Source organism: Panulirus ornatus, chromosome 5 (assembly GCF_036320965.1).
Source record: "Panulirus ornatus isolate Po-2019 chromosome 5, ASM3632096v1, whole genome shotgun sequence".
NCBI classification, from domain to species: Eukaryota; Metazoa; Arthropoda; class Malacostraca; order Decapoda; family Palinuridae; genus Panulirus; species Panulirus ornatus.
The window spans coordinates 20,362,949-20,376,875 of NC_092228.1; the positions used below are offsets into that span (position 1 = coordinate 20,362,949).

Consider the following 13,927-nt stretch of genomic DNA (forward strand, 5'->3'; position numbering starts at 1 on the left):
AGAAAAGATTTGTATGGTTTAGCTTTATTTCCCATATAGTATTATTGTACTTAAAGAATATATTGTATGTCACAGTTGACTCTTGAATGTTTACAGTACATTATATTGTGAATATTCATATCATTGCTAAATGATGTTTTGTATGGAATTATTATATATGCAAATTTATTAAACATAGATATGCATATATTTTATATTTGTATGCACTGTTTGATAAGTAATCAGGCTTATGTGTGTATTAATGTTAATGCATCAAGATTCATGGGTGATATATTTATTAGTAAAATGCTGATTCAGTAGATGTATGTGTTTGGGATTAAGTGATTACAAAGATTCCTGTTGTACTGTGAGTAAAGTATATAAGATCAGTAAATGAAGTACATAAGATCAGTGATTTCATTGGAAAATTATAATTAATGAAATTTAGAAGATGTAAAATACCAGGCAGAGCATACATGGTAGCTTGACAATGTTTGTTGGATATTTGAGCAATATATGTAATGTATATATGGTAAATGTGAATGAGTTAATGCATGTATGCAAGTAGAACATAGGAAAAGCATTCCTGTCCTCTTCCTCATTTTTAATATCACCAATTTTCTGTCTTCCTCATTTTGTTTTCATTATTATATTATTTAAACCTATACCTCATTTGAGTTTCCTAGCCCTTTTTGCCCTTTTATGGCTTTTCCTACACTTTTTTTACCCTGCAATCATTATACCACTATTGCTTTGTTTAATCCATCTGCTTCTCTGAAGCTATGGTAATTCATATAAAGCATTTAGAAAATATCTGTAATCTTATATCATTGATAAAGCACATATTTGCATCTTTCTTGCTCTTTTGCCTCATCACCCTTCACCAGTTATCATATGCTTATCTTTCTCTGTCTTTATTTATGTTGCCTGAAGGAGCATTTCTTAAACCATTCTCCTGCTGGATTTTATTTTGTCTTCATGCATGTTTCCTTCCTTCCTTCCTTCAGGTTTCTCAAGGATTTCAGTTCATGTTCACACTTAATGCACTTTTTACTTGATTCATTAATATTAAAAGGAAAAAGTCTGCTTGTCACTATTTCCATATGGTATTATTATGCTGATTTATTTATATATATTTTTTAATGATTATTTTTTCCCCTGACTTGCTCTCATACTAGCCTTCATATGTACATCCTTGTCCTCTGTATTTTTCTGTTCTCTCCTACCATTTTCAGACTGCTTTTTTTTTTTTTTTTTCCCCAGTTTTCCTCACTGTCCCATCCTTTTGTAGTGTTCCCCTTCCCTTCCCAGTAGGTGTGCTGTGCTCAGACTGGTGGAAGCTGGGGCCTTAGAAGAGAGGTGTCTTAGCCTGGTTCATGTGATCTCTCTTGATTGTCTTGGTTCACTTCAATTGAAATCTGGAAAAAGTTATAATCGTTTTAGACATCAAAATCTTGCTTCCAGTAAATTAAGAGCCAAATTTCTGTCAGCTGCCCTATTTTGAGGCCACAACTTGCAGTCTTGCTGAAGCACAGGTAGTGACAGGCATTTATGTAGTATGATGCAAATACTTGGCTGCTATCTTTGTTAACTGTGCACTCGATCGTTAGAGCAAGTGTTTGCAGTCTAGATGCCTGTCACTGCATGCATTGATATAGAAATTACTTGTCTAAAGTTAGCAATTGGTTCAGTTGGGAATGATCAAATGACTGACAGTGTCCTTTTCCGTTCTTTTTCCAGATTATCAATTGCTTCAAAAATTACAATTTATCAGCGCCTCCCACCAGTACATGCACTGGCCATCGCGTCGCCCTGCCGTCTGTCCAGGATGTGGCAAGTTCTTTAAATTCAAGTACAATATGAAGATCCATCTGAAAAAATGTGTGCAGGCGCAGGGTCATCTGGGTGGTGGAATGCTTGGTGGCAGTGTTGGGGAGGAAGTGGCGGCACATCCATCACTTCCACCACCTCCACCGCCACCACCACACCCTCATGGCACACATTCTACATCCTGACTGGCAGCACTGAGCCAGGATGCCCCGTCCACCAACAATCCAAAAACTCCTCCATCATCTCCTCCCCCACCACTGCTGCCATCATCACCTAATCTGCCGCACTCTCCAACACTACTAGCAACTTTAGCTGCAAGACGGCAGGCCACCGCGGGGGAGAGAAAATGGTACCCTTACTAGGGCATCTTGGGCATACTGCCTTTGGAGTGTCAAGCTGAACCCGCGAGGATGGCTAATCTAGGACATAGCATGGGGCCCCGGAGGAGACATCAAGAACCCCGGTGACAAGTCACCTTGCAGCCTTCGTGGTTACCCCGCACTAGTAGAGCTTATATTACACAATGTGATTGTTGATGTAGTGAAGGCTGCCATGTGTGACATGACTTTAAGGAACCAGGGGTTGATACAGGGTTGACATTGTCTTCCAGCTTCCTGTCATGTGCTGCAATCTGCTCATGAAAGATCAGCTGAGAGTGTATTCCATGTGGTGAATATGTAAACACCAAGGTTTTAGCGGCTTAGATGTGGCAGCATAGCTGCCCTGTTATGTAATTGAAGGTTAATGGTTTAGTTGTAATAAGTGAGTTAATGAATTAAGGAAGTCAAGATGTTAATTATTAAGTACTGGGAGCTTGATTTTGTGAACTGTACAGCAGCAGCAGCAGCTTTCAAAAGATGGACGTGCCAAATGCGGGGTGGGGTTACATAGCCTTGCCGGCCTAGTGTATGGAGTTAAACTTGGGCTGGGTCCCGCAGAGTTCATACGATGGCCAACAGTCATCACAGCAGCTGGCATGGCCTCAGCCACAGCAACAGTACCAGCAAGCAGGCAACAGTCAGCCAGGTTCAGCATAACAAATCAGATTGGCAGCAATTAGCAGCAGCAGCAGCAACAACAGTCAGGCTCAGTACAAATATTACGGGTTACATTGCTCGTTCCCTTGCTGCCCTGCACATGGGGCGCAGCTTGTCAGGTGAAACAATCAATGTGTGACCTCAGAGACACTTGCTCACTCTATGGCAGGGATCAGTACCTCACAGGGTTGGGAGTAACATGCTTCTGCCATTCATTGCCACCACTAGCTGCAGATTATGTGATGACATGGGAGACAGAAGCAATACCTTCATCCCGACAACAATATTACCTCATTATGCGCTTTAAACAGGGTGGACTGAAGCATGTGGCCTTACTGCTGTCTGGCCTTATGATGCAACGTTCACTCTGCCACATAAATTATTTTCCTACAGTACCTCATGCTTATGTCAGGGTTACAAGAACCTGACAGCATCCAAATTAGTCCGTAATGCATTTATACAGTGTAAACATTACCTACAATGTTCCTCAGGTATTTTTTATGACTTCTCTGTGGTCCACAGGTCTGAATTCCTTGGGAGAGTGTGCGGCCCCCAATCTCAGCTGCAACTGTCTGCTGGGCACCAGGGCCAGGGCAGTCGGGCCAGGCTACCTTACACTACTTGTTGCCCATTGTTTGTAGTATTATTGTTGTTGTTGAGATTGAAGAACTATTATTTTAAATGGTAGTGTGGTGGCTCAGTCTGCCCTGCCTCAGGTAATCGGGTCAAGCTCAGCAGCAGCAGCAGCAGTAAAGCGGTGGTGCGGCCACTGCGCCCACGTACAATCAGGGTGTCGTCCTCTCCTAGGGCACAATCTACCTCACAGTGCAAACATATTGTATCCTGTTAATATAATAGGAGCACTTTGTATTGTAGCTACTGACCGACCTACCTATCTTCCAGTCTCCACCTGGTGATCAAAGTGACAACGTTAAAAACTGATCCCATAGCAGCTTCCATGACCAGCCACTGTTGTGTGTTACTGACTTGGTCAAGCAAGGAGATAACACTAATTCTAATGATACAGCTTCTTGCTTGTCCATCACACCAAACCACACATCCAACTGTAAACCTTTGTGTACTGTTTTAAGGAAAAAAAAAAGATTTTTCAGGCATCGTGGCAGGTCATAGGAAGTAGCCTTTTTCTGTGTTCATAAAATTGGCGATGTGTAAAGCACTTATTAGTAGTTAAGCAAATATTTCCCTCTTTATGAATGTTTTGTCAGTAATGGAAACTTGTCAAGCCTTCTTTTTTGTAATTGGTAAGTTACAAAAATGTGAATTATTGGCATAAATATTATTGATAGCCATTTATGATAGAACCCAAAGTCAGATAACCAAGTCATGGCAGTCTTGATTTGTGCATGCCAACCAATTGCTGACTTCTCTCACACTCTGCATGACGTAAAGAAATCACTTTGTGTTCCCATTGAGTTTTTTAGGGTTCATCATGTACTTTTCTTCCATTCCCCCCTTTAGCTTGAGGTGCGTGCTTTGTGGTGGCAGTGTTCAGAGGGTGGGTAGGAGTTTCAGCAGTTGGTAGCATTCGTGGTTCTCCACGCTAAAACAAAAAGAGGGCTCTAAATTGTTCTTATGGCATTCATTGACGGGGAAATTTTCTTATGGTGTGGAAGCATGACTTTAAATCTTGTCACTTTGACATAATTGTCATTGGGTTTACTTAATAAGAGGATTGAGATTTATGACTGTATTTCTCAAAAGTATATGACAGACATAGGTCTATAATTTTACTAATTGTGTGCTGTGCAAAGGTGCTCCCTATTGACCACTGCTAGGCAAAATTTGAAAAGTCTTTGAAGATTAGATCATTATTTACATCATTATAATTCCTGGAAATGATATCAAAGCAGTGTAGTGAGCACATTTGTCCAGTTCAACCATCTGGTGTAGTGCAGACTGGAGGTGCAGCCCATCATGTTTCATGCGCACTGTTTTCATCCTGGTGATAAACTGTTTCTTAACTATTCATCTTCTCCACAACTCATCTAGAGGTCATTAGCCACATAGTATCCACATTCTCAAGTCATTGAAATTCTTTGCATCCATATCCTCACTCCATATCCATTTCGCCAGTATCAGATCATATAATAGAGGCATACCATTTCTCATGTCAGTTACTAGCATATCTTTACATTGTTTACATAAGTCATAGTTTCACTTTTATTAATGCCCTCATTATATGTTCTTTGCTTTTTCTTATATCTTAACTCATCTTCCTTACCATTATGGCTACACTAAGTGTGAGCTGTTTTGGTGTGGAGTGCACATCATGATGGAAGTACCCCAGATAGGCACACCTAACAGCAACAAAAGACGCAGAGTAACAGTGTCCATCCCAAGCCAGGCACCGCTCGTCCTTGTGAAGGATCCCCAAAGAACCACAGGTTATGTGTATTTCTCTGATGGTGTTTGGGATGTATACTATTGACTTGTTTATGTCTCCTGTGCAGTACTCTTAGGGTGCACATGATACATAGCAGGTGGTAGAAAACACCGTGTAACCATCAGGAACAGTAGTCCCCATCTAGAATAGCAAGATGATAAAAGATTGTGTTATGGCAATAAGCCAAGCCTGTGGTGTCAATGTGCACAGATCTGATAGTCGAGATGTGATGGAGTGGAGCTGTGAGACAGCACTCATCCCCATGTTTTTTTTATGGGGAGTAAAACAGCACCCAGTGCGTCCCAGTCAGTAAGGTAGCCAGGCGTGGAATGGCTGGGATGGACGTAGGACATGGCGTCAGACTTGTTGCCCATCTTACTGTATCCAATTGGAGCAGGACTACAGCTGGCTCAGGTTGTCAGACACTTTATGTCCAGAATTATGATTCCAAAACAAAGTAGTCCGCTCCCTCTCCCCCTTTCTGTATTGCAATTAGGTAGACACTTTCGTGGCCAGAGTTATTTTTATTTTCTCCAGAATTTTAGTACTTGAAAAATGTATTTCAAAAGATTAATATTGTACTTTCTAATTTTAGATGTGACTAATTGTCATTTAGAGATTTTATTCAGAAAATGGAATTTAGGTAACTAGTTGAGTTTGCCATGAAGATGTGCTACCCTCAGTGGTGCTAAAACACTTAAGCACGGCTCTAATACCAGTGAACCTCCGGCACACGGGCATATCAAACTTGGCCTCTGATTGATTGGTTAGCTTCCCTGTTGAAGGATAATCTTCATCCTTTACATATCTCTGTTATTTTTTACCCCTGGGATATAGATATTTTTTTTATAAGTTTATTGTAGTTGGAGTAAATGGATTTCTCTACTTTTTCAACTTTTTCTTGTTACAGATGACTTTGTTATCTTAAGAATGTGGCATTGTTAGAAATGTAGTGAAATATGGAACTCATTAAATTTTATGGTTGATTATCTAAGAAGTGTAGATTTTATGAAATGTTATCTGCATTTTATTATATACTGTTAGACATTCAAACGTTTTTAGATATAGTTTTGTTCTGAAAGATATATGTAATTTATCTTACTCAGCAGCAGACTATACTACCAATAGAAAAATCAGATTTTCACTGATTGACACCACTGAGTTGATATACCAAGTAGGTTTAGTTTCTAGGAAGAGAGTTCCCATTTTCATTGTATTAATTTCAATGCCATACAACTTTCTCAACTGTGATCACACAACCACAAATATTGAAATTTGTTTAACTGTTCAGGGTCTCTGATTTTAACACCATTATTGGTTGCTATTTTTATTTTTTGTTTTTTCTTGCAATTTCATATATGATACAAGAGTTCCTAATCTTTCCCAAAACTTTTTCACCTACCTAAGAGATGTATGACTGTTGAGTGTGCGAAAGACATTGATACTTAAAGATGTAAATGAATTAGGTAATTTTGTGCTCAAGGGAAGACTGTTTTCAGCCTGTATCCCAATAATAGTTAATGTGTTCAAGTTGACTGTTAGGTTGTTTTTGAGTGTATGCATCACTGTATGTTGAAAAGTTTGTGAATTGTGGCCTTGGTGTGCCCGTGAGCCGAACCGACTACGGGAGTGCTGGTGGGTAAACTGAGTAGCCAAAAGCAGACTGATGGTATTTGACACTTGTTTCCATACCATTCCTTATGTTGTGGAAGCATTTTGTCTCAAATTCATTGTTCTCTGCATTGTGGTGTGACAGGGTTGGGCAGAGGAGACTTCTTGTTAAAAAGGGGTTGTTTGTCTAAGGAATGATTTATCTTTTAGAGATAAATTTCCTGAACATCATTCAATTTTTTTGGTTTCAGAAAGCATATTTCTCAAAATTATTTTTCATTGTTATGATGTGTGGTTGTCAGACTGAAAAGTGGGTAACAATCCTTGAAGGTAGACTTTTCCAGTATAGTGTCATTCTATAATGCATCCATATATATATATATTACACACAATTATTTTTATTAATTAGATAAATGATTGATTAATTTGTTTATGATTAACTCAGGATCCCTTTTAAGAAAGAGCCCTGTTGATTCCAGGGACCTCTTTCCAAAGGCTCCAGCAGTTCAAGGTTGCTCTACTTTCAGTAGTATGGATGTGTTGGGGTCCTTTGGAGTTAAGAGTTCTTGATGAGTCTCCTATTAATAGTACAGCCTCCCAAAGAGGAGTTTTTGCTTGTGGTGTAGCATCAAGCAGGCTGAGTCCAGTAGCTCCTACACACACACACACACACACACACACACACACACACACACACACACACACACACACATATATATATATATATATATATATATATATATATATATATATATATATATATATATATATATATATATTTCATACTATTCGCCATTTCCCGCGATAGCGAGGGTAGCGTTAAGAACAGAGGACTGGGCTTTGAGGGAATACCCTCACCTGGCCCCCTTCTCTGTTCTCTGTATGTATGTATGTATATGTATGTATATATATATGTGTGTATATATATGTATGTATATATATGTATGTATATATATGTATATATATATATGTATATATATATATGTATATATATATATATATATATATATATATATATATATATATATATATATATATATATATATATATATGAAACCACCTGCTTCCGGTTACACTCCAAGTGAAGAGTCACCTTTTGCAAGGCTGTCTTTGTCAAAGAACTTTTTGCTTGAAAAGAATTCATCCTACCCTTGCTAATGATGAAATACAGTCTTAGAGCTGCAAGAGCCCCTGGAAAAGAAGTCCTTTGGTAATTGAATAAATAATGTATATATATATATATATATATATATATATATATATATATATATATATATATATATATATGTCTGTATGTAGAATTGTACAAACATGGACACTCATGGACACCCACACCTCTATGAGACATTTTTTGACTAAAGTTATGCAGAACATTTAATGTATCATGGAGGACTCCTACCTTGTACAAGGAGTATACTTCTCCCTGTGGAAGAATTTGTACCCAAGAAAAGTATAAAGTCATCAGCAGAGAGTACCTAGTTTCTCACCCGTCTTGTCACCACTCAGACCAACTTGTAACACATATCAGTTCTCTCGCTACTCCTGTGTGATTTTATATTATAAAAATAAAAAATTAATAGTTTTCAGTGTTGTTATTTTGGCTACCTCCTTATTTATTGCAATTTAGAAGAAAGAATGAAATTCTTCTCATTTTACCAAAAAAAGATGATTTGAAGAATTCAGTTATTGTAAGAAAAGGGAAGTAATACTCAAATAGAGCAAAAAAAATATTTTCTATGAAAATGTACACAACATTTTTCATGAAACCTATTAGTCCCACCCACGACAACCTTTAGTCTAGAATATATTTTGATGCTATTACTATTTTGTGATCATGATTTTTTTTTTTAACTAGGTGATTTATTCTAAGTAGGATACTGCTCTGTTGTACATATTACTGGATCACATTATATCACTTTTTTACCTATGGCATGTGTAACACTTGCTTTTGATTTCCTGCTAATTATAAACATTTTAATTTCTTTATTTTATTATTTCTTTAACAAATGTTGTGGATGGAACCTATTTTCTCAGCTTTTATTCCCACTGACAGGGTTCGAAATTTCATAAAAGATACTAACTTCTTTCGTGGCATCTTGCCTTTTCATGACCGGAGTTTGGTTTACATTTCGCTTTCTTTTATTTTAATAAACCATAATTGCGTGTGGGTGGCTTTACACTTGGCTTTGTGGTGATTCAAGTCCTGCAGGTATTACTTTTAAGACTGGCTATGGCGGGCATTAGCAGCACTATGGCCCTGATAGTGGGAATAAACTGAGGTGTGTTGTTTCTCATCTCTTTCAGACAGTCATGGGCCTCTTTCATCTCTGCACTCCTCCCCAGTGTCTCTGTTCTTCCCCCCGCGTACCTGGTCAACCTCGACGGCTGGCCTGCGTCCCCAGCTCTCCCTTCCCCCACTGGCCCCTCTCACCTTCCCTCCATCCTCTTCATCCTCTCATGGCTCCTCAGCGGCAGCAGCAGCAGCCATGGCCACCCAGTTGTCTCCCCTGCGGCCCAGGACTCTGCGGCCATCACATCGTCCTGCCCATTGCCCTGCCTGCGGCCGATACTTCACGTTTGGACACAACATGAAGGCTCACCTCAAGCGATGCCCCAAAAATACTCATAGGCCACCCCTGGTCACTTCAGTCACCTCGGTCATCTCTGCCCCTGTCACTACTACATCCATCACACCAGAACTCGACACCAACCACACCTCTCCGTCCGTATCACCCTCCATTCTGGCGGAGAAGCTGACTGCAGACAATGGAGAAAGCCTAAGAGCTGCCTCAAATTAGCTTGGAAGATCACATTCTATTTTTCCAATGTCTGATATTGAGGGGCTCCACAGCAATTTGTTAATCCTTTCCAGGCCAAGGGACTTAAACTTTGAGACAATGTTAGGATGAATTATTAGCCTAGCCATAAGATGGACAGTCCACCACTGCCTCTTTTATGTCCATTGGCATTGTAATGGATTAACTTTCTTTTCGAACAAAATTGTGGTCCATTCTAATCATATGGATGTGCAGTAGTCTTGCTGCAGTGTATGCGGCCATAGAGTGTACTGGTGGTTGTGTCACAATGTAGCTCATGCCAGGTACCTTTGCTCATGTGTGTGCCAACAAATATAATTCTGGGAATAAAATGGTCCCAGTTGAACATCACATGTTCCTATGAACCATGACAAGTGAAGCCTTTCTGCCCATTACATGGCTGGTATAGATCTTGGATCATTATTGACACTAGATACCATAATTGATATTTTGTTGATTGGCAAGGTTTTATTTTAACATTAAAGAAATCCAGTATCTATATCAGTGCTGTGAAGGTGGGCAGGTGGTAGCAGATCTGCAGAAATATGCAGCTTTATCTATCCATGACAAGTTGGAGACATTTTCATTAAGGGTTATTAGTACTTAAGGTGATAATTATATTGTAAGAGTGATTTAACTAACGAAGAATCTCCTTTAACATTGTGCCATATAACATGCTAAGTCACACTTAGTCCCTAAGATGCTGCCAGCATAATTATTAATACTCGAGAATTGAATATGTTGGGAGAATTTGCTGGATTTGATTGTTTAGTTGTAGATTGCTTAGTTTGTTGTTTTAGTTTTTGTAATAGTATGAGTAGACATAGTTGACTGTAGTATTTGATCATTATTTTGATAATAAATTGTTTCTATCCCAACACTCAGGAAAATAAGCCTAGCAAATTTTCTCATCGTTCTAAGGCAAATGCAGCTAACTGCAAGTTTCCAGTTCTCATCCTCATGTTGTGTAATCTCGGTGGCTTACAAACTTTTCCATGCTTATTCTCTTACCTTTATCCTGGAACCTTTTTTGTAGAAAGAGACATATTCCATTGCACAGTGGCCTTTCATCTCAATATATATATATATATATTTATATATGTATATACATATATATGTGTGCCTTCATTACTCATTGGAAATGGAATGGGAAAAGATTAATGTTCTCTTGATGTAAATGTTGCATCATGGAAGTATCTTGTTAAAAAAGATTTGTGCCTTCATGTAAGGCATTGTGAGCTGTAGAATTTGAGAACAACTTCCTTATGGGCCAAGTTAATAAATAGTATTAAGGAACTGTAAGTTTTAGAATTGATCCCTGTTTATAGATTCAGTAGGCCCACTCAGTTTATTACTAGTCAAGTAAATTATATGACGTATTTCTTGTACTATTTCTTGTACAGCCTGTGTTAAAGCATGTTGATAGTGTAATTTTGAGTCACTGACAAAAGTTGCTTTGTTTGGTTGTTTAAGAGTGTGGATGTGTACAAGGAAAGGTTCAAGGTTTTGGGTGATATAATTCTTCCACCTCTTCTGTTCCCCTTTCTGTTTAGCCCTGCCATGTGGGTAATGTGCTGGTATTCCTCCATGACTTCAGGTAATTGGCTAATCTGTTATTGTTGTTATTTATTAAGCAGAGCCAGTACCTTTAGAAGCTCATCAATGTAGGGAGGGGCAAGAAGGATCCTCTGAAATTTTCCCTTAGCTGTATTGGTATAACTGAAGTCATATTAATTATTCGTTAACCTTCAAGGTTCTAGAAAATGAGAATTGAATTATTTGTGTTTTGAAGGTTTACCTGAGTTTTACACATACTGGTATGTAGTCATTATGGAGTATTTGGTACATTTTTGAGTACCCTTCTAAGCCCTCTCATGCATGGATGACCGTAGGTAAACCACCCATTGATAGATGAATCATATAAGTGAGCCATCGGGGTTACTCTCTTGCTCATAACCCCAGTAACTATAGGGTAGAGGTGCTTTCTATGGTTCATATTAATGCAAGGTGCTGTGATCTGGGGATAGTCTGTGAACTAGGGCAGCTGCCGGTGTATACTGGTATTTGGGGGGATAAATGGGAGGGTGAAAGTGGAATTGTAGTTGTCACCCTCCCCTCATTATGCCAAGAATGTGAAGTATGATATGTCCAGTATTTAAGGTTTTAGAAATGAGAAAAGATTACACTTTAGGTGAATACTGTTTCTCAGTAATTTTTTTTTTTCAGTTTTATTTCTACATCATTGTTGGGTTTAGGGCACATTAATTAATGTAGTGTTCACTTTACCAAATTCGGGAATTTTGATTTGATGATACTTTAGGAATGTGAATTTTTATTGGTGTAGGGATCAGAAAAGTTTTATGAAGAGAAAAATTTGCACATTTTAATGAAGTGGTAGAGTAGTGACCTCAATAGTAAATAGCATTTTATGATATTCATGAACTCTTATTTAAATGGCCATGTAAAGCACACAAAACTGAGCTAAGTTATTGTTTTATGGGTCTTGTGCCAGTATATTTAAGAAAATCTAATTTGCTTTACAAAATGCACAAAGCATTTGTTATTATATGTAGGTAGTACAGGATATCAAGTGCATATACTTGACAGCAGTGCCTTTTATATTGTTACTGATTTTTTGAACCTTCAGATCACCTGATTAGACAATGTTGGAACTGTTGAATTTGATTTGCTCAAGTAGATGTAGTACTTCTATGATGAAAAATGTTCTTTTAGAAGACTGTCTCATTTAGAGAAGGAAATTTTTTTCTGATTTAAGTTAAAAGCTGACAAGTGCCAAAACTCAACAAAGTATTGATTATTTAGTGCCTAGAACTTACTGTTTTTTTTTTCCAGAAGTCTAGTTTTGTGCATTCATAACAGGAAAATAGATGAGGAAGAAACACATTCCAAGGAATGGTATGTCTTGCCTGAATACTGTATGAATTTCAGCTGGATGACTAGAAGAGTAGTGTGGCATTTGACCTATGTTTACATGACATTTGATATAGTTAACATATATGAGCTTGTGGGAAGACCTTTTAAACTTGGTAATGGAAAAGGAACTACCTTAAGCTACAATTAGTAATTTACACCATCCTTGATGTAAATTGGTTTAGAGGTTGCTGAAAGAAACACAGAAATGATTTGTATTAAATCTCATAATTAAAAGGCATGCTCATGGACAGTGATGGAATAGTCATTGCCATGTCTCATCTGACTTGTTCAAACATGAAAATTGTGATTGTTTGTTCACTAATATATACTTGTCATTCCTCTACTTTATCCACCTTTTATATGGTAGTTGATCATGATGGAATGAAAATGTCCATCTTGGAGTACAAGAATTGATGAAAATACTTCATAAACTTAGAGCACCAGTGAGGAGTATGTATATAACAGATTGGATTAAAGATCAATAAGTTGTAGGGTAAGGAAATGGTGGTACCATTTCAATGAAAATATTCAGGTTTGGAGTGATTATGAATGAAGTGAAGGAATGATTTGAGTACATGGATATTGGCATAATGAGAGAAAGGGTGCAACTATGAAGCAATTTGTTGGTGAGACTCGCTGCCAGTTTCGGGCATGGGGATATTGTGGGTTGTCTTGGTTGTGTTGTCATAGTATCAACATCCTGCCACAGGAAAGTATGTTTGTATGAATGAAGTTTGAATGGGGTTTTGAAGTGTCACTTCTCTTCCTTACTTGTGGCAGTAGTATGAGATGTGAAAGTTTAATCCTAATTCTGCAGCAGTGCTTAAGGTTTTAACTTTTGTTTGACTGGTTGTTTTTATGATATATCAGTGCTGTTATGGACTTTCATTGTGTACTGTCACAGGAGGATGTGTCATATGTGTATATATATATATATATATATATATATATATATATATATATATATATATGTGTGTGTGTGTGTATATATATATATATATATATATATATATATATATATATATATATAAATAACCATCATGAAGTAATCTTGTCTATGTGTAATCCTCAGTCAGTCTGAAGCACACAGTGGGTTGTTTATGCTCTCTATTAGTGGTCTTAGAATGAAAAGACTTAGAATTATATTAATAATTAGCCCATTGTGCCTGGCGCACAGACAATCACTATCTAGTTATGGCTGCCTCCTGTGAAGGGGACATGAGTCTTTTATGCACTTTAATCTCCCTGGTTTGTATAATTTGCTCACCAAGGCCATATCATGGCTTCTTATTACTGTGTATTTTACCATTGAAGCT

At 37.8% G+C, this 13,927-nt stretch overlaps 1 protein-coding gene across 2 annotated transcripts in view; it reads left to right on the top strand.

Annotated features, from left to right (window-relative positions):
- Positions 1-10,728, top strand: part of LOC139748619 (uncharacterized) — a 448,759-nt gene extending 438,031 nt beyond the window's left edge. The window contains exon 6 of one of the 2 annotated variants that reach the window (XM_071661780.1): positions 9,166-10,728. In XM_071661780.1, coding sequence (XP_071517881.1) covers positions 9,166-9,659 — 494 coding nt within the window. In that variant the 3' untranslated portion in view covers positions 9,660-10,728. Of the gene's footprint in view, positions 1-1,719; positions 3,363-9,165 lie in introns of those variants that run through there. The other variant, XM_071661791.1, reaches the window with a different exon arrangement.
- Positions 10,729-13,927: the final 3,199 nt, after the last annotated feature.